The sequence below is a fragment of the Brassica oleracea genome, chromosome C7 (assembly GCF_000695525.1).
Source record: "Brassica oleracea var. oleracea cultivar TO1000 chromosome C7, BOL, whole genome shotgun sequence".
NCBI lineage: Eukaryota > Viridiplantae > Streptophyta > Magnoliopsida > Brassicales > Brassicaceae > Brassica > Brassica oleracea.
In genome coordinates, this window is record NC_027754.1 from 5992301 (window position 1) to 6018224 (window position 25924).

The window sequence follows — 25924 nt, forward strand, 5'->3', positions numbered from 1 at the left end:
ATGATTGATCCAGTCAACCAAGTGGTATAACCAGAATTTCGTTTTAATATTTGTGATGCTCATACCTCCCAAATCCAAAAGACGAATCCCCGAATTCCCGATCTCCACCAGATCTGAAAGAATCCATAAACTTTGATCCCCCATCATTACTCTGATCCTCTCAATCCCTTGAGTTCTTCTGAGTATTCCAAAATCCAAATTCCCTTCGAAGGTCCCCAGCCCCTCTCTCATATCGTGGAGCCAGAGATCTCGACCATTCCATATTGCCCCGGAAATCCCCGGATGCAAATCCCACAGCCACATCCAATCCTAGAAAATCGCCATCGCCGTCGCTTGTTTGACGTGTTTTTTGAGTGAGTTTTTATAATAATGTGTTTATTAAATGGTTTTAACATTTTGAAACACTACAATTTTTATCGATTATAAAATGGCGAATACAAATGTTGGTCTCTTAAATATATTATCGTTGTTGAAGAGTTAAAATATTACATCTCATTTTAATTATTTTTAAGACTTCATATGCACGAAAAGAAATTAAGTTTTGCGGATGACATAAATCACCAAAACCAAATATCCGGGACCGTATCGGGGCCGAAGCTCCCTCAAGTACCACTACGCCAAATCGAGTTGGTTATTTTTTTTTTAAGTTTTTATAATGTTGAATACTTAATACTTATCCAAATTCTTTTAGTATTTTGAGCCAATTTACTCAAAAAAAAGACACACAGCTACAAAACATTTTTTAAACAAATCCCACGTGAAACATGAACAAATAATTTCCATAAAACTACGTGAAATCTTACGTTTTGGATGAAGATACATGATTTTTTTCTTTCCGACATGTGAATATATTAACCCACCTACAAACCTGTTCAACCGTTTTATAGTCCCATATAGTTACCCAATTGTTTTTTTCCTATCGACCCCACAAAATATACGATACCCCAACGATTGGTCCAAACTTCAAACTAAGAAGAAAACATAACTTGTGTGTGAACACATTTAAACCCTAGGCCATCACGACCATCTCAATATAAATTAGGTACTCCCTCAGTCCATGCAGGGGCGCCTCAAAGTCTACGGAGATCCTGTTCAAAAAAGAACAAGACCCTTTTATAATAATCCAAAATAATTTATGTTTTTCTGACAAAATATTGTTATAATAGATAATAAATACACCAATCTAAAATTTGAGTAGAAGAAACATCTTTTTCTTTTATAATTGAAAACTTATGAAAAGCATCTTTTCGTAACTATGAATTTTTCAGTTTCTTTTTTCTTTTGATTCTTTTGTTATCCACAATCAAGAGTTATAATCTATATAAAAAAAAAACTAACAAAACAATAGAATCTGGATAGTGGTTAGACAAAAAACCGTGGACTTTTGATTTGATTAAACAAGAAGTTGGAGAGTCCTCAGTTTTCTTCTCGATAGAAGCTTAGACTAGTGTTTTTTTTTTTGTGTTTACTATTTTTTTGTAAAAGTTGCTGAAAAATTATATATTTCCCTCTTTATTTACAATCACTAATTAATAATAGTTTTCTAAATATAATCAAATTAGAATATTAACTTTCTAAATTTACATTGAATATTAAATCAAACACCAACAACTATTTTTTACTTTCCAAAATAAATAATTGATATAAATGTTAATTTCTTCCTGACTTGTTGCATTTTTGTTAGTTATGTAAACAAAATCAAATTTGTAATATATATATATTGTTTAACAAATATGAAAATTAAATTAAATATAGTTATCTGATTTTTAATAAAAATATGATTTTAAATTTATAGCTATTACTAAAATAAAAAAATTATGGATCCTCTAAAATTTTGGACCATGTTCAACCGTTCCATTTGCACATGCTAAAAGACGGTCTGGTCCCATGCTAACTACTTTTATCCATGAGAACAACCCCAATAAAAATTAGGTACGCTGCGTTTTAAAATGTAAATGCAACTGGGAACAGTTGTAATTCGTATTTAACATAACACAAGAGATCAATAGAGCAAACCAATATCGAAAGAGAATACAGGAGAGAATACACAAAATCCAGGTCACATTCTTTTTGTTTCTTATTGTTATCCCCAGGTCCAATAGTTCACACAAGCTGGCAGCACAACGAATCTTAAATCTTCCTTAGCTCTTTCGTTTCAGAAATCTTAAATCAAAACTGCTCAAACCACCACCCATACCATGTTGCCCGCCAATTAAAAAGAACGAAGAATTGATGTAGAAATAGAAAGAAAGCAAAGAAGACAGGACGTAACAGTTGTCTAAAGAACCCCCACACATACACAGACTCTGTACTGTTTCTCTCTTTCTGTTGGGACTCTTTTTCCCTTCGTTAAATCTTGTAAAAAAAATGGTGTCTCAAGCTCTGTAAAATCAGATCTCTCTGATTTGAGACCAACCGGTGTACAATCAAACATATCTCGCAAGCCTTTCTTTAACAGGAGGTTCCAAAGCAGACAAACATTCCGCCCATGAGTTTCCCAGCAACTGAACCGAAAACAAGAATTCAAAGACATAAAACATTTGGCATAAATATTAAGAGCGAGGCGAGTGCTTGTGATGGTTAAAAGCTGAACTTAAATTCAGCACAGGTTACCTGTTTATAGCCGTTCAGCACTTGGGAGACTTCGTTATTGACGTCCTCGCTTCTTATTTCCTGTGAAAAAAGTTGTCAACCATCGGTCACAAGAATGAAATTAGCTACGAGAGAGTCGCATTTGGTTTTCTTTTCACTTACATGCCAGCTTGCAATGGCTTTACATATGAAAACAAGTGAGCTGACACCTCCTGATGGATTCACTTTTACCTGAAATTTATGGAGAACACTCGGTAAATATCAAACTTGACTTTACATTTTTCAAACACAGACCAAAGAGTAGAGATCAATACCACTGCACATAACCCTCTAAATGCATCTTCTTTCTCAATGTCATCACGTACCCTACAAAAAAAAAGTGTATTAAGAAGTTGTTTGAAAAAGCAGAGAGGTTGAGAGTGCAAAGACTTAAAATCCAACACAAAAGGTTCACTAACGTTGACAATGCCAAGCACCATGGCTTCATGAAATGCTCCAAGTGAGGTGCGACGAGGTCTGGACGAATCCATGCTAGTCTTCCGAGGGTAATTGCACTGTTTTCAACTAGCGACTTATTGACAGCCTGTTTCACAAGAAGTAAAAAGTAGGCATAGTCAACAGATACAAAAGTTATTGATCGACTCAGAAATGGCCTAAGAGGCTATTGAAGTTATAGGGTGCTGGAGTCACCTCTCCATGCTGAAGAATCAGGCCTAGGGAAGAGGCAACGTTGGTCACGATCGGTGAGACTTCTTGACGAACCTGAAACATTGAGTCCATATCATTCCCAGGTGTGCCTTTAACAAAAAAAACTTTCGGTAGCAAAAACAGTATTTTGGTATTACCTTGACCGCTAATTCTCCAATGGCCCAACAAGCATTATTGGCGACAGAAAGGTTTTCTCTAATGAGGTTTGCACTCTGTACAAACCATAGATATGATCAATAAAAAGAAGAAGTGAATTGGTATAGCATGAGTGAAACTTGGATACCCACCAGTTGCTGGCTTGCAATTTCAAGGAACTCAACCATGCGGGGTTGTAGGTAGGCCGGGTATACCTGTCAGTGGTAGCCAAACGTCATTTTTAAGTTTATAACACTAATTAATCTATATAGCAGAAACGGCGTTGAGATTATTATGTTTAATTTTATCATGGGGAACTATCTAAAATACAAAAGATATGCAGCTTACTCTTGCAAGATCACCCATAAGAGCAAAAGCACTTTGTCTGACATCAGAAGCTTCATCCATGCAACATTTGAGAAGCAGATCCCTGAGATTACTTGGTGATATCTGCAAAAGAGCGATGGATTAAGAATATATCCGGTTGATATCTGACTCGATCATATTATAACAACAACATCCATCGGTAGCTATAAGATTTATTCACTGAGTGAGTGAGGGCAGTACCAGAGACTCTATCCCACTGCCAAGCCCTTCAGCAAGTCCCGAAAGCAAATCAAGGGAACATACAATGAATTCTCTGTCGTACTGAGCTCCAGCAGAAGCAGGATCAACCTACAAACACCACAACCAAGGTTTCATCAAACAAAAACACACCCGTGTAATAGTTATGTACATGCCCCAGTGAAATATGAACTGTTACTATACTCACGCCTATGACAATTATCTAGCTGAGGCAATAAAATGTGTAAGGAAAATTGGAAAAGGTGTTGAAACCCAATGAAATTAAATTTCAAAATTATGAATGAAACCTTAGCAAGGAGTTGTAGTTGGATGATATCCATGCATCTCTGGAAAACAGGCTGAGCAAATGGAGCGAATCCGACACCTAAAGCCTGAAAGATGGAAACACAATTCGTTAGACATAACATTCTTGTCAAGATGAACTTGTCTGACGTTCACAATTGTTATCTCCTACTATTTGTGGCAATTCAGGTTCAACTAATAATATAATCGAATGCAAGAAGTTTTGGCCTTTCAGCTAACCAACAACCACACGTTGCTTTTTCAGTGTTCTTGAGACTACCAAAACCTGGGTACCTTCACTGAACTTAACTTCCCTGGTGCAACAGATTCAAGACATTACAAATATTCCTAAGGCCTTGACAAATAGCACATACCTGAGAAATAGATGTGAAGCATTCCAGCAATGGAAATAGATCTTTGTCTGAGTTTGAAAGTTGTTGCCACTTTGCGACAAGTGGAGGCATCAGGATCTCAAGATAAGCCGGCTGCAGAAGGAAGAATATAAAGCAGGCATGAAAATTTATACGAGCACCAAGATATGGAATACAATAATAATAGTCAAGGAGCTAACAGCTTAGCCTTGGGCAAACCCAATCGTTATACCTTGTTTAACTCTTCTCTAACCGAATCTGCCAGTGTTCCAATAGCATCATATACAATTCTTAAGTTCCTCCTCTGGGATATGAAAACTGTATGTTAGGTAGACGTATAGAAACAGTTGTTTGAAGTTGATAATAGCCGCTACAGAGATTTATTATGGCAAAGGATTTAACAACCTGGTACTTTCCAAAAGCGCACATTAGATGCTGCAGTATTACTTGCAGGTGTGGGACCAACTCTTCAGCAGCATCCTACATGGTCATAGAAAATAATTCACATGGTAAACCAACATCCACATATAATATCAACAAACCAAGGCCAATAGGTACCTCTTCAACAGTTGCAAAAGCTGAACAGGCAGCCTCCTGGACCCGCTTGTTCGAATCCAAGAGTCTACGGAGAAGACCCATAAGAACTTTCTCAAACTGCTCATAGCCCTTTGGATTGCCAATTTCCTAGAAAAGAAAAAGCAGTGAGTCATCTTAAGACCGTTTGAAGCACCAAATCTCATGTCCAAATCATACCTGGATAAGATACTTTCCAAATCGAGAAAGCGTCCAGCAAGATATGCTTCTTATGAGAGGGAATTTATCATCTAAAAGCGGAAGAAGAAATGCTACGATCTGCAGATAGCACTAGCATGTTAAAGTACTTGAACTGGGTGGAGAAAAATCAAATATATGAGATGATTTAAAATTAAAAATGAACTTGCCTCGGACAAGAGAGGGTAGAGACCATTAAAGCAGCCTTCAGCAATAGCCCCAAGGGTCAAAACAGCAGCTTCCCTTTCTTTCCAGGCCTCATCACCAGAAGCTGATAATTTTGCCTGCCGTTTGGAAGAACAGGGTTTTAGTTTATTGTATCTATTTCGAAAGACCGATATGAATAACATTTGCCTGAATAAGGGGCATGAGTGCTGGAAGGATTTCATCTCCAAATACATTAGAGAGAACGTCAATAGCTGCTGCACTGCACTTTCTTAAATTCCACACGTTAAACGAGTCATCATCCTGTACCCAGAGATAATCATTTAAGAGGTATCTATAGATTAATTTTAGTATCAAATGGTACTAAAAGAAGTAGATCACGTACATCGTCATCAAAATCCTCTGATCCATGAAGTCTTGATGTATGAAAACGAGGTTTCAAATCCTGTCGGAGAAGCAAAATGAATGAACACTAAAATATTTTTTTATAAGAAAAAAAAAATCAAAGTCACGAGAACAAACAACTGCACCTGATCTCTGTCTGGTTGAGACTCATCTTCCTGCAAAAGTGAACAGTTTACATATGATACATGATGGACAAGTATATACTTAGAAAGGTGAAGAAACATATAATATCAACAGAAAAACAACCTCGGCATCCAAAAGCGACTCATCGTCATCTGCATAAGCCATGTTTGAGAGCAACACCTAAAACAGATATATTTTACGAAAAATTCAAATTACACCATTAAGTACCCAAAAATATACTGAAGAAAAGGAGAAAGTATCTCTATACTGGAATTAGGCGTGGCAGAAACTCTTTCAAGTTCTCTGTAGGTAGCTGAGCATCACAGTATGCAGACCTGCCAAATAACAATAAAATGAGGACAGGGATGGAAAAAACAGGCCAGGAAGGAATGAAACTGCAGAACATACAAAAACACGTGTAAAACCATCATATATAGAACAAGAGAATAACATTTTACCAAAATTCACATGCTTCTAAAGCCACTTCTTCATCAGGGTCTTTGTTAACTTGTAGCATGTACTCCATTACATTCCTGAGATGTGGCTGAAATAGACATTAAGGGAAGATGCGAAATTTAAGATGCAGGGTGGACGAATAGCTCTAACAAAATATAAGAAGTACAATGAGAAATACCTCTATAGACGAGGGGAGGACTTCCGTCAGATGCACAAATGCTGCGCAGACCTTTTTAACCACAGAAGAAGAGAAATTATACATTAGCCAAAGAACTTTAAAATGAGATAAGAATCTGATTCAACCATGTGTAATCTAAAGGAAACAATCAACAAAAGCTTAAGTAAGTCACGTACTAATTTTCTGACTTCTGCTACAGGATCATTGGCGAGGACAAACAACCCCTGAAGGTACTTGTCCATTGAATTGTACAAAGCCTGCAAAACATAGATTGTTACAATTCAAAGTCTTTTATAACAATATAAAAAAGGATTACAAATAGTCTTCTCAGTACTTACAGCAGGCATTATGATGACATATTGGTTCACACAACCCAGGGCAAGCTTCCTCAGTGAAGCATGAGGCGACTGGAAAAACTGCTCAAACAAAAGAATGGTAATCAATCTTACAGCAACCAAACCAACAGTAAGAAAAGAAATCAAACTAGAACCAAGCAAGTGCTACAACCAATATGAGATGTTCACCTGATATAGCCTAGGCAGGAAAATGTTGATAGGGCGTTCTGCTAAACCAGGCACTTCTGAATCCAATACTTGTGGGATATCCTCACAAATCTGATCAATAAAGACATGTAAATATTACAAACAAAACTCTGAAAACATTCAAACACAGACAATAGTGTAGGTTGAACGAAAAAGAAACAGAAACAGAAAAGAAAACTGGAAGCTGCAACATACCTTTGACAATGCATCCATTGCACCATCCATGTGATTCAGATCATTACTGTCTAAACAACTTACAAGAGCTGGCAAAAGCTCGAGCCATCCAGAAACCCCCTCTATATTGACAACTTCACTGATGATGGTTCCAACAGTTGTCCGAATATGTCTGTCCACAGCTCCAAGACAAGGCAGCAGCTCTGACTTGATGTATTTTTGGTTTTCTTGAGCCATAGAGATCCATACACGCTTCAAATTGTTTTTGAGCAGTAATCCAGCAGCTTGACGAATCCCTATGGCCTTACCCTGATGCATCATACAAATACACATATGCTCAGAATTACAAATGCAAAGCAAATCAGTTCTCAAGATAAGACACAACTCATAGGACCGGGTGATGCAGTTAGGCGTAAGGTCTTCATAAGCCAACTAGTATTGTCGGTTGTTAATCTATAAGACACAACTCACATTTCTCTACAGAACATCCGAGTACAAGTAAAGTCAATTGGGAAACAGAAAAAAATAAAACAATCGAATAAACAAAACACCGAAACTAAAAGTTCTGGTCTGAAGAAACTAAAGCAATCCAATGAAAAAGCAGGATCAAGTAAGATGAGTGAGCAACAAACAGATTCAGCGATCCGAACTTTAAGGACCAATCGTCTCCGGACAAGTAGATTGAGTCAATAACAGACAGAGAGCTGAGAGAGAGCAGAGAAACCTCAGCGCGGACGAGGATGAAGACGAGATAGTTGTTGAAATCGGGGAACTGGGAGAAGTGCTCGAGCTGCTTCCAAATCTGAGACTTGTCAACGGCGGAGGAAGGAGAAATCTGTTGTTCGAGAAGAGTGAAGATCTCGGCGAGGCCGTCGTCTCGGGGCTGCCAGACCGTCGTCGCCGCCATGATTGTTGTGGCAAAAAAAAAAAAGAAGGTAAGGTGACGTTTCGGTCGTGTGAGAAGGGGCAGGCAGAGAAGAATATGATTCGTTGGACACAAAAAAGCACAGCAAAGCTTTGAAAAGAGAGGAGACTCGAGAAAAAGACCCTGCCCCCCCCCCCTGACTCAGTTGGGTTTTAAATTCTTTAAAAAGGTTCTGTATGGGCTTTTTATGAGTTCGTCCATTTCTTTTCTTTTCACAAGAAATGGAACCAATATTTCCGTTCACCTTTCGCCCTACGGTGAACCGTCTAATTCACCTATCCTCTTACTACCAATAAAAATGCAATATAGATTCATAAAAAGTATTAGAATTACAAAATAGCTGAGAAAAAAAAATTGTTGTTGTTAACCCTGAATCCAAACTCTTGAACTCTAGATCGTAGTCCTAAACATAAACCTTAAGTCTAAATCTTAGATCCTAAATTTTAAAATAATATATGATGTTGACGTTAACCCTAAACACTAAACTCTAAGTCATAAACCCTAAACATTAAATCTTAAACTTAAACTCTAACGTTAATGTTAACGTTGATGTCGTTCCTTTAAGGTTTAGGGTTTGTGTTTAAGGTTTAGGTTTAGGGTTTAGGGTTTGACTTTATGGTCTAGGGCTTGGATCTAGGGTCAATGATTTAGAATTTAGTTGAGGGTGTTATCGTCTGTGTCATTTTTTTTCCAGCTATTTTGCATTTTTTAATTTTAATATTTTTACTTACTAATTTACGTGCTATTTTGATTTGTGATAAAAAAGTGAGGTGAATAACAAAAAAAAATTGGTGAAATAACAAAAAAAAAATTACAATTAGATTTCTAGAAAATGAGAGATAGAAAGAAAGAAGAAGGTTTTGGTTACTTTTCTTACTTTGGGGTTTTCATTTGGTGAATTTCCTTTCCATTTAGTATGATTTATGAAAAAAAGTGAAATCCTCGTGAAAGATGTGTACAAGACAATCTAATACATAAAAAATTGCATTTCATTTCACCCATTCCAATTACCATCTTTGTATTCCAATCACGTGAAACCAATAAACGAAATATATATCCTACTATATACTTATCCATCACAAAGTTGTCCAAAACCAGATCATTTTTTTTGTTAAAATCCACAACATTATTTAGGAGTAGTAAATTATTTTATAATGGATTTTGTTCACAGATATAAAATGGAATTTTAATATAAATAAATGTCTATTTAAACTTATTTAACTTATTGGACTTTATATAAATTATTACTAGATTTTGATCCGCGTTTTGAAAGCGCGGGTATGACTTTGGATAAAAATGTTAGTTAATATTAAGTATTATTTTGAAGTTTGATCTACATATTTATGTTAAAAAAATATTTATTATTTTCATATCTGACCCAAACACGCGGTTGAACCGATAAACCTGATGATCCGTATATAAACCGGTTCAAATTTAATGAAAATTTGGTTAATTAAAATCTGATAAAGTCCGATAAAAATCTAAAAAATATCATTAACATGTGACTTATGACCCATTAAATTTTTTTTGTCATCCTAAATTAAAATTTTATATACTTTTAAATTGTACTTTGATGAATTTCTTTTTACTATTTTAAAAATAAAGAAAATGATATTAGAGAAAACAAACATTTATTTATATGATATTATTAGTTTGTTTTTGCTATTTATAATGTTTGAGGAATAAGTTTAGAGATGTTGGATCGTATAAGAAATATTTCAAATATTTATTTATTTCTATTGTGAATATATAAATTTAAATCGGGAAAATTAAGATATTTTAACAACCTAGTTAAAACAAATTGGTTTAATTAAGTTAAGAAGTAGTTTATACCAAATCTTATAGATATTTTACTTGTTGTAGTGGTAAAATATCATGTGAACAATTTGATTAAGCTTTAGTAATAATGATGACAGTAGAATGTTGGGGATAAAATATTCTCAAATCTAACTTCTTACTTTATATAATTACGTGAATAATTAGATTAACAGTCTGTTAGAATGAATGATGGAGTCGATTTTTTAGGAATAAAAATATTTGTAAATCTAATTTTGTTACTAAGAATCTTACCATCAATTCGGATATAACTAATTTTTTATTCGAATTTATTCGTTCAAGTAATTAGGAGTTAAAAAATGGTCATCAACAGCAAAAATAAACAAATCGATAATGAATGTTGATGTTATTGATCCTGAATGAACTTTTATTGAATACAAAGAATTGCAGAAAGAGCTTTACATGTACGTGAATTAAAAGTCACATTTGGTTTCTGTGTTTCATGATTTGAGTAACATGTTGATTTGATTACATTAAAAGATAAAACATTCAGAACAAAGGTACTATCAATTTTTATAGGTAACATTGTAAAAGAATTCGAAAGTGGAATGAAATAGTTTATAGGTGAACTTTATAGGTGAACTTTATAGGTAACATTGTAAAAGAATTCGATGCGGTGTTAGAAACGTGAACTTACCTTGTCTCATAGTCAAACCATAAAGAAAATGTAATGCATTTTCATGAGTTGGCCATGTGTATTGCAATAACTTCATAAAACAGGGTGCATGAACCACTTTGGCAATTTTTAATTGTTTTGTCTCTGTGAATAGGTTTTATTTTCGTAAGATTTGTGAGACTTGCGATGTTCTTGAGATTCGTGAGACATGCGCTTATATAAGATGTAATCACGAGTTGATATTAAGGTTGTTTTGGTACGATGGTTTACTACTCGATTTGAATGATTCAAATATATAATAATGTAACCAATTTTATAGTTAGAGTTAAAACCGGATACATATATAGGGTGAAATATTTGTCACTTGAAGTTATCTTTATATATAAAGTAGAGTTTCCTCTCTCCAGGTGATGCCACGTCATTAAATAGAGAGAGGAGAATTTGACATCTGTCCTTTTTAGTCATACGGTGCGTTCCATTTACCAGACAGAGTTCTTAAATTTAAAACATTGGGCTTAACTAAACATTGGGCCTCATATAGATCGAGAGTTTTCCTCTATATCACCTCAGCGACTCGAAGAAACTTTTCACCGTTAAAGAAACAATCAACTTACCGGCCACGATAACTGGAGACGTTACGGGAGAGACTCAATCGAAGGGTCATCTTTAACGATGTCAGGATTTGTCATTGAATGCGTCTCCATTACTTCTTTTCGGTGAATCTTCGACTATAAAAAGGTATATCCTATCCTTTTCGAATTCATAGGTTAAATCATTTCAGTCATAGCTGACAAAAAAAAATCATCTGAGTCATTAGTTTTCAAAAAATTCCTGCAAAAACTGGCTAACTTTGATGTTCTACTTGCCGATTGTACAAGCTATACAAACTTAAGTGATTTTTTTTTTCTGTATCTAACTTTAAAAGCATATACAAACTTTTAGGACTGAGTTCGGATACGAGTCGACCGATTGGCTCGATAGATGTAGCTTCACAGTCTCTGGGTCGTAGAACGCTGCTACGAAGAAACGTTCCTGGCTGAAGCTTGTGGAAGACATCTAAATCCGTATACGTACTTCGTTTGAGGTAATCTGTGGACCTGTAACCAATCCTCCATCTCCCTGGCTACAAAGGTTTCTGGGGATTTTGGAGAAAATAGAGGAGCTGAGCTATGGTGGAAAAGTTAGAAGCTTTCAGAAATGCAAGTTTACCCTGATTCCTTTATTGTTTACATAAGTCTCCACAATTACTTTGCTATATTTACTCTCAATTCTTGGACCTTTGACTTTCCTTACTTCATTGCACCGCAGACTGCTGAGTGGTGCTCAGGTATATGCTACCAATACAATCTCTATATTATGGACTGTGTTTTGATGAGTTGTCGCTGTCACTGTGAGGTTTACTCTTGAGATTGCATTGTATTTTCACTTTTTCCAGGCTATTTGTTCATCGTATTTCAGTAGAAGCTTATACATTGTACATGTAAATGAGACAGGCTACCAGCTACATTGGTGACAATAAGCTAAAGGCGGATTCAAACCACCTGAAAGAGGCCAAAGAAAAAACTTGAATCTTTTGGTCTGACAGTGGATTTGATGGGTGGGTTTGACAAATGGCATGAGTGTTTCTAGAGCTTGAAAACCCATGTAAGCTTCTCTTCAAGTTTGTTTCTTTGTTTGGTTTTACAACATAGACTTTTTTTGGTAAATTTTAAAACAGAGGCTTATTTATTTTTGTATTCACATGTTATTTGCTCAGCTAATCTGAAGTATACTAAGACCTAAGGAGTCTAACGTTATTGCTACGAACCTTAGCAAGAATGTAAAACAGTCTCGGGTTTTTAATGGACTACGGGAACAAGGTACATATCATTGCACCAGTTTACATTCTAAAGAAAATGTTTTAAGATACCTTAATCCAAAGATCATGCCTCTATAGTAGTGGAATGTGTCGGACAGACTCTTTGGTTGAACCTAGATGCGTCTTTTACTTATTCTATTCCGTAGAGAATGTAATTTAATTTTTTCCTTTGTGTGGTTCTAATATTTCTACGTTCATGCGATCTTTTTGGAGGATTGAGTTCATAAGTCTGTGATTACATTCATGCGATCTTCTTGAAGGTAGTACGTTCTCTGTATCTGTTAGTAATATATACTAACTCCAACGACTATTTTACTTTGGTCCATTGTTGTAGATAGATTGAGGTGACAAACGCGGCCATAGCATCGTTAGAAAAAAAATGCGGGAGGGAAGATAGCCACATTGCAGCTGGTGCACATGCAGTGTAATTACCTTATTGTTTACTACTTCAAGAAGCTTCTCGGGAAGTAAGATAGCCACGTTGCAGCTGGTGGACATGGAGGGCAATTAACTTACTGTTGATTTCTTCAAGAAGCTTCTACAGCTTGGAGAATGCCCACTGTTTTGTTCGGTTGTAGTCGGTGGTTCAGACCCGGAGGAAACTTCTATGTAATTTAATTTTTGTGAGATGATCTACCCGGGAAGACATCATGCCGTATTTATTTTACTACAACAACACAGTTTGTTCTGATGACTCTTTCTTTGTCTGCGCTTTTGACCATTAATTACCTTATATGCATATGCTCCAACATATCAACGATATGTTTTAGTTATGTAGGGATCTTCAGTCTTTTCGTGTTACCAGATTCTTTTGATAGTTGCCAAGCACCTCTTCCTTTTTATTCGAACTAAAATTAACTGGAAAGGTAATCTACTCAGTCTCTAATGGAAGACATTTATAAACATCAAAACATTTCAATATAAAGAGGACATAAACAACTCGAATGGCTTTGTTACAAACAGTTGAGGTTACATATTAAAAGTTAAATTAGAACTTTAAAAGAAAGAAAAATAATTATATTTTATGAATTTTTAATAATTAATTAAGTTTATGATTTATAAAATAAATAGTCAAATGATAGACAAATTGGTCGTATATACTAAACGCAACGCTTCATATATATACTATCATCAAATCCAACATACATTATGTATCAATAATTTAATTAAATAGAAAATTTTTTTAACAAATATGTAGAATTTAAAGTTAATTTTTTTTGAGAACAGAAACAACTATTGTAAACAAATCAAAATAAATCTTATCACATATAATTTCTCCTCGCCTAAAATATTTAAAAAATAAAAAATCATTATCATACTCATTTCTTGCAAATACAAATTTTAAACACAAACAAAAAAATCATTAAAAATAATAATAACCTAGATCACAAGTAAAATATATCCCGCCCGTAGGGCGGGTCGAAACTAGTAATATATAAGGGAAGACCAAAAAAATAATAAAAGGAAAGAATCCAAAATACTTTCATAGGTAGATTTTTTAGAATTCCTTCTTTTTTAATAGTAATGATTGATCCGGTTAAGATCTATTTAATAAATGGAGGTTTGACTAAAATTAAGAGAGATCAATTTAATCCATTTTTAAAAGCAATTTCGTTTCAATGAATTTAACCCTACTCATTTTTCTAGTCAACGTTTTTCTTGAAACTGATAAAACTATTGACCATGGAAGTTGATTTTCCCGGTGAAATATGTTGCTCCACCATCTCTCGACCTATCTAAATCTCCCAGACAAGCATCTAGGCCTGGGCATAATGTCTGTAATCCGTAATCCGAAATCCGAATCGAACCCGAACCCGAACCAAAAAACCCGATCCGTATCCGGTCCGAAATGTAAAAAATTTCTGAATGGGTCTTGTAAGGTGATACAGTACATATCCGAATCCGAAGTGTTATTAACCGAACCCAAACGGGTAACCCGAAAAATCGAAAAAAAAAACGAAATATCCGAAAAAATATCCGAAGAAACTGATCCGAATGTCCAAAATAATATACAATATAATTATATGAAACATGAATATATACTTCAAATATTCAATTTCATATTTATTTTGATATGTTATCTAACAATAAGTATTTAAAATTTAAATAACTACCTTAAATACTTAATTATATATAAATAAATATATATTTCTTATGTTTTACTTTTAAATTTTAGATTTTATTTCGGGTATATCGAACCGATCCGATATAACCCGAATCCGAATGATATATGATTACTTTATGGGTTCTATGATGTGATACAAAACCGACCCGAACCCGATGTGTTATATCCGAACCCGACCCGTATAACCTAAGAGGTATTATAAAAGAGAACTGAAATCCGAAAAACCCGACCCGAACGCCAACGGGTACCCGAACGCCCAGGCCTACAAGCATCCAAGGCTTGGTCTCTCTCCTTTTGTCAACCTGTATGATTCATGTTATGGGTATTGTCTATTTTATGTGAAAACTCAAATGATCAAATGTGATTGCCATGGATTATTATTGAAATGTGTTTCTCTTGATTCCTTTTCAGTTAGTATGAGTTAAAGGTATAGGTTTGTGTCACAGTCGATTAAGAGTTGGTTCTGTTTATAATTGAACTTGTCACATTTTGTATATAAAGGCTTCGAATGGTGACGAAGATAAAAAAATACAGATCAATGAGATCAAATGCAGATCAACTACATTATATGAAACAATTATAAATTTATTAGATCAAATGTTATAATTAAAATAATAAAATTAAATATATATATATATATATATATATATATATGTATATATATACTAAAAATACAAATTCTTATGTATAAATAATAAAATATAAATTACCAAAAAACATATATGAATTTATAAAACTAAGTTATATAAAATATTATAAAATAGCAATTTATAAACAAGTATTGATTATTTTAATTATATTACTTATTACGAAGAATGAAAATAATATAAACTATAATGTATAATGTATATGTTTCTCTATGTATATGATTTTTTTGGTGAAGCAAAAGAAATTATATGATGCAAATGAAATTATATGATGCAAAGATAATATGTATGACTATTATTGTAAACATAAAATATAAAATTATGGTTATGTTATATATATAGTTTATGTAAAAGATATTTATATTTTATTAAATAAAATTGTTTAAAATAAATTATTTTATAATAAAAAATCAAATCTAATTTTTAAGATTATTTTGTTTCGTATGAAAGTAAAAAACAAAAATTAATAAGGGTTGACTATTTATTAATAATTAATAAGAACATAATTAAATTTATTTTTATTGGCCATCTGAAAATGTCCAACTCATTTTCCCTTTATATGCAGATCAAAAATTTAATTTATAGTTTCGTTATGCATGCAAATTTTTATTATGGTGACACAGATCAAAAACTACATATCAAACCGAGAATGAAGATCAAATACAAATCAAAGGAATAAAAAAGAAAAATTTGATTGATACCGAAAGTCCTAATGTCCAAAAACGGCGATGGCGATGGCGACGGAATTTGCGACCCTGCGACCCCGGATAAGGCGGCCCCTCTGGGCCTCTCTTCGTTGCTGGACAAGACCCCGATGGAAGATGGCGATTGCGTCACTGGGAAGGATGAAGACTCGGTGCCGCAGGAGACCAATCAGTCTTCTGGAGTGATTTCGCCGAGGGGCTCTCCCAAGAACTCATACTCGGCAGTGGTGAAGGAGGGCTCTTCTTCTTCTTTGGTGGAAGAGGCTGTCTTTGTTGTGAATGATGGAATCGCGGAGGTTGCAATTCCTGAGGAGATCCTGGAAGATGTAAACCCCCTGTGGAAGTGTTTCGTTGTGGGCTATTTCATGAACGATGCGCCGCATATTGGATCGATTCACGCTACTGTGAACCGAATCTGGGCAGCGCAGGGGAAGAGAAGCAGAATCGATGTGCAGTTCATTGGGAAGACAACATGTTGTTTCAGATTGAGGATGCGGAAGTACGTGAGCGGGTGGTGAAGAGGAAATTTTGGCATATTACTGAGGTTCCATTGATGGTTGGTGAATGGACCCCGGAAACAGCTAGAGCTCCTCCTGATCTCTCAGCCATGCTTCTGTGGGTGGACCTTACGGATGTTCCTGGTTATCTTTACTCAAACAAGGGATTGAGGTTATTGCACGTGCTTCGGCGAAGTTCATTAAGCTTCACCCGAATACGGAGAAGTGTATTCGTATGGATGTGGCTCGGGTGCTTGTTGAAGTGGACCTGACAAAACCTTTGCCAAGCAAGATCAGTTTCAAGGGTCGTGATGGCTCTAATGGTATGGTATCGGTCAGTTACCCCTGGCTCCCTCCTAGGTGTCTCTCTTGCTCAAAATGGGGACACGCAGGAAAGGACTGTCAGGTAAAGAAGGCGTTTGATGAGCAAAAGCAACTGGTTGTGCACGGTGAGAACTCTGTAAATGCAACGGAAGTAACCGGTGAGGAGAGTGGAAATGATGCAGTGGAAGTAGAGAATTTTCCGACAAAAGAAGGTATGGCTACTGCCAGTACCGAAATTGTCTCGAAGCTAATGGAAGAGTTGGAGTCAATCTCGGGTAAGGAGAACCTCTATGGAGTTTCTGAGGTGGGAACTCACGCAGGTACCTCACAGAGCAAGAGGGATTTGTCTGGTCAAGGATTAGTGATGGCTGAGAAGAGTATGGTACTGACGTCTTTTACGGGTGCTGGTGGGTGTCTTTCCCCAAATGGTTTCAGTATCTTGCAAGATATTAGAGAAGAGAGGGAGATTGATGATGATGATGCTGTTCAAGTGGTTACAGATCAGCTAGAGTGAAGAGTAGAGGAGAAGGAATCTGGTGAGATTGTTTCGGGTAAGGCTTTAGCAGTCAATCAAAGGTCGATCTCGCAACGCCAATCTGGCAAAGGTTCAAAGAAGCTAATCGCAAATTCGAGGGATCTTGTTAAAGTGATGTCGCAGCAACAGAAGGGTCAAACCAATAGCAGGAAAGCTTCCTCTAGGAAGTACTGATGTCATCAATCGTCGCTTGGAACATGCGCGGGTTCAAAAAGCCGCACAAACAAAAAGCAGTCAAGTATTGGGTGAAGGCTGCGAAGTTGTCCATCGGTTGTTTGATGGAAACTAGAGTTCAGGAAAGTAACTTTAAGAAGATTTTTGATACAACTTTTCCAGGTTGGAATTGTATAAATAACTACTCTCATCATAGGCTCGGGAGGCTCTGGGTCTGCTGGTCTGAGGAGGTGGAGGTCTGTCAGGTTTTGACTAGTGCGCAAATGATCAAAGTGTGGGTTAGGTGACACGTTCGTTTGTTCTTTCATTTACGCGTCCAACAGTGCTCTGGAGCGTAGAGTTCTGTGGGAAGAAATGGAGTTTGTATCGCGGTTTGTAGCGGGTAGTAACAACCCTTGGATTATCCAGGGGGATTTTAACGTTGCTTTACACGAGGGAGAGCACTCAAGGTTCATGGAAACAAGATCCGATCGCGCAGCGATTAAAGATTTTCATAATGTGGTACTCAATTGTGATATGGTGGATCTTGCTCAAGTAGGGCCTTGTTTCACTTGGATTAACTGCCAAGATGATAACCCTATAAGCAAGAAGCTTGACCGAGTTATGGTGAATGGCTGCTGGTTGAATGCCTTTCCACAATCCTACACTACGTTTGAGTCTGGTGGCGTATCAGATCACCAGCGTATGCATACTTTTCTTCGCGAGGCGCCTCAAGGAAACATGAAGCCATTCAAGTTCTTCGACCGTACTACAAGTCATCCTAGGTTTCTGGAAGTTGTAGAGCGAGTCTGGAATGAGTCAGCTCCTATTTTTCACTCGCGAATAGCTTTAAAGTGCCTGCAAGAGAAACTGAAATCACTAAAGTTTGAGCTAAGAGGTCTAAATAGAGACATGTATGGTGATCTCCCGGGGTGGGTGAAGCAGGCGTATGCAGTCTTGTGTGAGAAGCAGAACGCAGCAATGTCAGATCCGCAAACCTCAACGTTTGAAGCCGCTTCATATGCATGGGAACATTGGCACCACATCTCGGGTATTGAAGAACAATTCTTCTACCAAAATTCCAGAGTTCAATGGCTGGGTTTAGGAGACAGGAACTCAAGTTTTTTTCACAAGGTGACGCATAGTCGAAACATGAGTAACACCATCAGGAGGATAGTCACTGCAGATGGAAGGATTCTCACATCTCTCCCAGAAATTACAAGTGAGGCAGTCTCTCATTTTGAAGCTTTCTTAAATGACTCTCACGAGTCTGTGACAGGTCTTACCCAAGAAGAGATTCGGGGTTTAGTGGACTACAGATGCTGCTCTGCAGATGCAGCCTTGCTCATGAAGCCGATCTTAGAAGTTGAGATTAAGGACATATTGTTCTCTATGCCATCTAACAAAGCACCAGGACCTGCTGGATACCCTATGGAATTTTACAAAGCCGCTTGGCCAGTAATTGGGAAGGATGTCGTGTCAGCCATACAATCCTTCTTCATTTTCGATTTCATGCCTCACTGTGTGAACGCCGCTTTGCTGTCTCTGGTTCCGAAGTCTGCAGATGCTGAAAAGTTGAGTGATTACAGACCTATAGCCTGCTGTAACGTCATCTACAAAGTATTCTCCAAGCTTCTTGCTAGGAGATTGAAGGCTACCCTACCGGAGGCAATTGAGTTGAACCAATGCACCTTTGTTGAAGGTATACTGCTCCTGGAAAATGTCATGTTGGCTACTGAGCTTGTCAAAGACTATCACAAGCTGTCGGTCTCCTCTAGATCAGCCATTAAGCTCGACATCTCCAAGGCGTTCGACACAGTTAAGTGGACCTTCATAAAAGACACCCTGAGAGCTATGAATTATCCAGATCTGTTTGTCACTTGGATCATGAAATGTATTATGACTGCGATTTTCTGTGTCTGTGAATGGAGAATTGGAGGGTTTTTTCTCGAGCTCATGGGGTGTTCGGCAAGGTTGCTCCCTCTCTCCGTACATCTATGTTATCGTCAGTAATGTCCTATCAAAACTACTCAACAAAGCGGCTGTAGAAGGGAAGATTGGATTTCATCCTCGGTGCAAGGAAGTAAACCTGTCCCATTTAAGTTTTGCTGATGATATCGTCGTCTTCACTAACGGTACCCCGGATTCTCTAGAGGGTACATTGGAGGTGTTTGAAGAGTTTACTCGAATCTCCGGTCTCAGGTTAAATGTTGCTAAGTCCACAGTCTTCGCGGCAGGCAGGGGCAAGGTGGCTCTTGAAAGCGAAGCAGCGCTTGCTGGCCTCTTCGTTTCTGCTCTGCCAATAAGGTGTCTTGGCTTGCCTCTCACTACAAAGATCATTACTAGGAGTGACTATGAACCTTTGATAGTAAAGATGCGTGCCAGATTCCTCTCCTAGACGAGCAAAGCCCTCTCATATGTTGGGAGACTTCTTCTAATTAAGTCAGTCATCGCTAGTATCACGAACTTCTGGTGTTCTGCTTTATGTCTTCCACAAGCTTGTATAGATGAGATTGAGAGTATGTGTTCAGCTTCTCTGTGGAGTGGCTCTCCAAATATCACTTCAAGGGCAAAAAATTGCATGGGAAGAGGTATGTGTGCCGTATGAAGAAGGTGGGCTGGGAATTAGGCGTGTGAAGGAGGTAACCACTGTATTTGGACTTAAGCTAATTTGGAAACTGTTCTCTTCCTCGCATTCTCTATGGGTCAAATGGGTGCAAAACTACATGCTTCGCCATGAGACGATGTGGGATGCTAAGGATACTGCGATCGGTTCATGGGTCTGGAGGAAACTCCTAAAATATCGTCTGCTAGCAAAGCAGTTTATTAGAATGAGTATCCAAGATGGGCGTGCTGTTCGGTTCTGGACTGACATATGGCATCCGCAAGGTAGATTGATTGAAGTAATGAGCGAGATTGGAACTCAGAAGTTAGGAGTTGTGAGGAATGCAAAGATATGTGTTGTATTTGTTGATGGAGATTGGCGTTTCCGCAGGTGTCGTGATCGTATCTTTCACGGCTGGTGGAGAATGTCTCAGATGGAGCTCTTTGGTGGAGCGGTGAAGACTCTTTCGATGATAAGTTCATCTCCAGCACTACGTGGGATCTGATTCGGAAACGGCGGGACAGAGTTGATTGGAGCAGGCTGGTCTGGTTCCCTCAGGGTGTTCCACGGTTTGCTTTCATCACCTGGTTAGCTATCAGAGATAGGCTCCCTACTGGCCATCGTACAAGCCAATGGGGCCAACCTCAAGGCTGTCTCTTTTGTGGAGAGCCAGACGAGACAAGAGATCACCTGTTCTTTGCCTGTCCATACACCTTTACACTATGGATTCGAGTGGTTGGGAACCTATTTGGAAGAGATCTTGACCCTGACTGGGAAACTACCATGATGTGGCTCTTGACAGGCTCCTACGATAGTCTCACATATATTCTCTTGAGGATTGTGCTACAGGTATCGGTCTATTACATCTGGCGTGAGCGGAATGAGAGGAAACACAATGGTATCTCAAAGCCTGTTGATCATCTGGCCTGGTTGATCGATAAAACGGTTAGAAACCGGATCACATCGACTGGTTACACGAGGAAGCCGAAGTTCAAAGGTCTTATGAGGCGTTGGTTTGAAGTACATACAGGTTAGTCAGTCCCTGCTTTCATTCTTTTATTCTTAGACGCATAAGCATTTGTACATACATTTTATAGAGGTGATCAATAAATTTGAAATTTCATTAAAAAAAAAAAACTGCAGATCAAACTAATAATGCATATCAAAAGCAGATCAAACAGATTATACTAACCAATTATAATTTTTTATCAAATAAATTTACTAATGATCATATTTGTATTGTTTGAATGTTAAAAAATAAAAATAAATTAAATTAAATATCTACACTAAAATACAAAATTCTTAAGTATAAATAATAAAATATAAATCACCAAATAACATATATCAATTTATAAGACTAAGTTATATAAAATATTATAAAATAACAATATATAAACAAGTATTGATTATTTTAATTATATTATTTACTATGAAGAATGAAAATAAAATAAACTATAATATATATATTTCTCTATCAATGTAAATATTATATATGATTTTGTGAAGCAAAAGAAATTAAATGATACAAAAATAATACGTATGATTAATATTGCCAACAGAAAATATAAAATTATGGTTATGTTATGTATATAAGCAGGGGCGAACCCAAAATTTTATTTATGAGGGATCATAATAAAGATAAATACAAAAAGTATTAGATACAGGTGTCAATGAGGGGCTTCGAACGCAGGTCCTGTGGTTTCATTCAGCACCACCTTAACCAAATACACCAGAAGTCATAAACAATTGTTGCTTGCATATTTAACTTTTAGTATTTCTATGGTGTCAGATGATCCCATGCTATTGGACGTGGGTCTGCTACTATATATAAGTTTATATAAATGCTTTTATAAAAAATATTTATATTTTATAAAATAAAATCGTTCAAAATGTTTATAATTATAATTTATTAACATATGCTAAACATAATAATATTTATAATTATCAGAGCAAGCGCTTAAGTACATTCCTTTTGGAAGTGGACGGAGAGGCTGTCCAGGTGCAAATCTAGTTAATATCTTGATAGGAACTCCAGTTGGAACGATAGTGCAGTGCTTTGACTGGAGAATCAAAGGAAACACAGTTAACATGGAAGAGGCTGCTGGAGGAATGAAGTTGACCATGGCTCATCCCCTTAAATACAATCCGGCTGCTCGAACCATGAACTTTCTGGCTTCTAATTAATTTGTAAATGGTATCAAGTTCCTTGGTTCTTGAAGATTGTTAAAAAGTTTCGACGAGTGGTATTAGAAGAATAAATGTTGGAGTATATAAGTTTCATGGTGAGAAACTGAATAATAGTGTTGTTGTGGCACTCAGCTTCCATTTATATTTAATTGTGTTGAGATTCAGAAATGTGTTTTTTTAGTACTTAGGGGTAATATTAAAACTTCCAATATTATAGGGAGATTTTGGAAAATACCCTATTTATCTTTCAAAATTTGAAAATTATATTATATTTTATTATTTTTGAAAACTATATCTTATTTGTTGTGAAAAGACTATTATATCTAGGGTTGTGCATTTTACCCGATACCCGAACCCATATCCGAACCCGATCCGAAAAATTCGAACCGAAATAGCAAAATACCCGAACGAGTATTGAAATAAGAGAGATTGGATATCCGAACCCGAACGGGTAATATCCGAACCTGAATGGATATCCAAAGATAACCGAACATATGTATAATTAACCTTATATTTTTAGTTTACATCTCTCATTGTATTAAAATTTTTTATATTGATACTATACATACTTTAAATTCATATAATATATATATAATTACAGATAAAAATGATTTACTACTTTTTGAAGAGACAATGACGCAATAGCGAAATGATACCAATATATGCCTAATCCCTAAGACGACTAAGCCAAATGAGATGACAAAGTTTAGACCTATCAGTCTATGCAATGTCAGCTATAAAATAATATCTAAGATCTTATCCCAAAGATTGAAGAAAGTTCTTCCACAACGGATATATGAAACCCATTCAGCCTTTGTTGCTGGAAGACATATCACAAATAATATCATGATTGCTTAGGAGATGTTCCACGCGCTGAGAACCAAGCCAAGTGGAAGAGTTAAAAGAATGGCCATAAAAACAGATATGAGTAAAGCATATGATATGATAGAATGATCATTCATTGAGGCTGTCATGCGGAATATGAGTTTTTCAGAGATATGGATTGACTGGATTATGAGATGGTCAAGTACAAAGTTCTCATGAATGGAGAGCCAAGGGGAAATATTGTCACAGGAAGAGGTTTATGTCAAGGAGATCATTTGTCTCCTTTCATATTTATTCTATGCACGGAAGCGCTCGTTAGTCTTTTTAATCATGCAGAGAACCATGGGAAGATAACAGGGATGCGAGTCGCACGTGCTAGCCCCTCGGTATCACACCTTCTCTTTGCTGATGATAGCATTTTCTTCTGTAAGGCAGAGCCCCGTGAATATGAAGAAGTTATGAAAGTAGTCAGGAAGTATGGACAAGCATCAGGTCAATGTATCAACTTTGATAAATCCTCATTACTCTTTGGTTAAAGGATTTCAGCAAATGATCGACAAGTGATTAAAGATACACTTGGTATCCAAAACAAAGGGGAATGGGCTCCTACTTAGGAATCCCAGATGATATTAGTGGCTCCAAGTGTAAGCTATTTGCTTTCTTAAAAGAAAAAACTACTACTCAAAGTGAATGGTTGGACTGGTAGACGGCTATCAAAAGGAGGAAAAGAAGTTTTAATTAAATCTATTTTGTTAGCACTTTCGACATATGTCATGTCCAGCTTCGTGCTTCCTTTGGATATATGTGAGAACCTTGCAAGTGCCATCGCACCATTCTGGTGGAGCTCAAATCCACCAAAACGAAGAATTCACTGGGCTAAATGGGAAAAGATGTGTGCACCTAGAGAGGAGGGAGGAATTGGTTTCCACATTATCCATGAATTCAACCTAGCTTTTTTAGCAAAGCAGCTTTGGCGTCTTGTTCAATTTCCAGATTCATTAGTGGCGAGAGTTCTTCGGGGAAAATACTATCGGCTAAGCTCGCCTTTGGGAATTGGTGCAGTGGATAATCCATCTTATGTGTAGACGAGTATTATAGCGGCAAGGAAGCTATAACTGTTGGGTATCAGGAAGAAAGTACATTCAGGATATGAAATTAATGTGTGGCAGGATCCATGGATTCCCTCAACGCCAGCATGGCCGGCTTGTCCCAGGGCCCCAGTAGTACATCAAAAATGATTGTCAGTAGTCTTATTAACTTTGAATCAAAGGAGTGGGATGCTCGACTACTGGAACAATATGTAGATCAGGAAGACACACCGATGGTTCAGATTTCAGAGTTTGGCCATAAGCCCTACTGATCGACCGGATACCTTTTGCTGGAGCTACACCAAAAATGGTCAATATACATTCATGTCTGGAAATTGAGTAGCTACAAATATACTAACATATGACCGGGAAAAAGAAGTTCTAGAGCCCAGTATAACCAAACTTCAAGCCTTTGCTTTGAAAGTGAATGCACCAAAAAAGATTTGTCATCTTATTTGGCAATTATTCTCAGGGCAGGTAGTGGTCACAAGAAATTTGGTACACCGCAATATATAACTACTGCCCAAGATGTGGAGAGCCAAAAGAAACTGTTACTCATGCGATCTTCGAATGCCCACCGGCCTTACAAGCATGGACATTATCATCAACACCGTCAAGCTCTCGAAATTTTCCCTATCTCGAGTATCTACACCAATATGGACTATAATCTGGTTGGAAGACTATGAATGATAAGCTATTCAGAGGTATAGACAGAGGGACCCGTTGGAACTAGTCAGGTATGCAGAGAGTGAGCATCAGGCCTGGTACAATGCAAAGGATACTATACCTGCTCCTCCACAAGCACAAATTGTTGAAAAAACACAAGACATAAGCTTGGGCAATATTTGTATGGTTGATGGTTCATGGACCTCCACAGATCAATTCAGTGGAATTCGATGGGTTTGGAAGGATAGCATGGGAAAGATCTAACTTATGGGGACACAAAACTTAAGGAGGCGTGAGACAACATTACACTCGGAACTGGAAGCGTTAAGATGGGCAATGAAGAGCATACTACATCATTCGACCTGTCAGAGATTTGAGACAGATTGTAAGGACCTGATTGCAATGATAACGGACCCACAAGCTTGGCCAAACTTCTCAACTGAGCTGGAGGTCATTAAAATTCTCCAGATGTGTTTTTCGGACTTCAAGATCAGCTACTTCCCAAGAACGCAAAATAAAATTGTTGATTCACTAGTTATGAATGCCCATTCTTTTCATAGATCTCTTTGCTTTATTGGTCGTTTTATTCTGATCTGGTTACCCATACCACCTCAAGTTTGAATAATTGAATAATATATATATATATTATTTCATTAAGATTAAATAATTTATTCTTGATTTTTATTCCTAAAAATATTTTAATGAAATAGCATGACAAGATTCCAATCACCTCCTTCTGAGTACGTTTGAAAATGAGAGATTTGATCATTCCTCTAATATTTGTTTCTCTCTAATATCCTATCCATCTATTATATTTGTAAGAATGAGATATTTGAATTATTTATT

General features: G+C 36.7%; 1 protein-coding gene and 1 long non-coding RNA gene across 8 annotated transcripts; one reads left to right on the forward strand and one right to left on the reverse strand.

The window, feature by feature from the left end:
• Positions 1 to 2001: 2001 nt before the first annotated feature.
• LOC106306575 (transportin-1-like) lies at positions 2002 to 8541 on the reverse strand. The gene is made up of 29 exons (XM_013743234.1): positions 8212 to 8541; positions 7509 to 7796; positions 7296 to 7385; positions 7110 to 7187; positions 6948 to 7028; positions 6772 to 6822; positions 6596 to 6681; positions 6406 to 6472; positions 6261 to 6317; positions 6140 to 6169; positions 5995 to 6054; positions 5799 to 5912; positions 5615 to 5728; positions 5427 to 5525; positions 5232 to 5357; positions 5079 to 5153; positions 4906 to 4977; positions 4677 to 4787; positions 4308 to 4391; positions 4003 to 4110; positions 3784 to 3885; positions 3588 to 3650; positions 3438 to 3512; positions 3283 to 3354; positions 3051 to 3175; positions 2907 to 2958; positions 2755 to 2823; positions 2614 to 2673; positions 2002 to 2504 (listed from the first exon to the last, which is right to left on the reverse strand). Exons 1-29 carry the CDS (start codon positions 8392 to 8394, stop codon positions 2427 to 2429), a joined length of 2670 nt encoding a protein of 889 aa, XP_013598688.1. The 5' UTR covers positions 8395 to 8541; the 3' UTR covers positions 2002 to 2426.
• A 2902-nt stretch (positions 8542 to 11443) lies between these two features.
• Positions 11444 to 13453, forward strand: LOC106305747. Of its 7 annotated transcripts, none has more exons than XR_001263046.1 (6): positions 11444 to 11602; positions 11807 to 12259; positions 12358 to 12508; positions 12621 to 12723; positions 12936 to 12982; positions 13057 to 13453. It is a non-coding gene; the product is annotated as an uncharacterized LOC106305747 (long non-coding RNA). The 7 variants fall into 7 exon arrangements; XR_001263048.1 differs by having other exon boundaries at positions 13061 to 13453; XR_001263051.1 differs by lacking the exon at positions 12621 to 12723.
• Positions 13454 to 25924: the final 12471 nt, after the last annotated feature.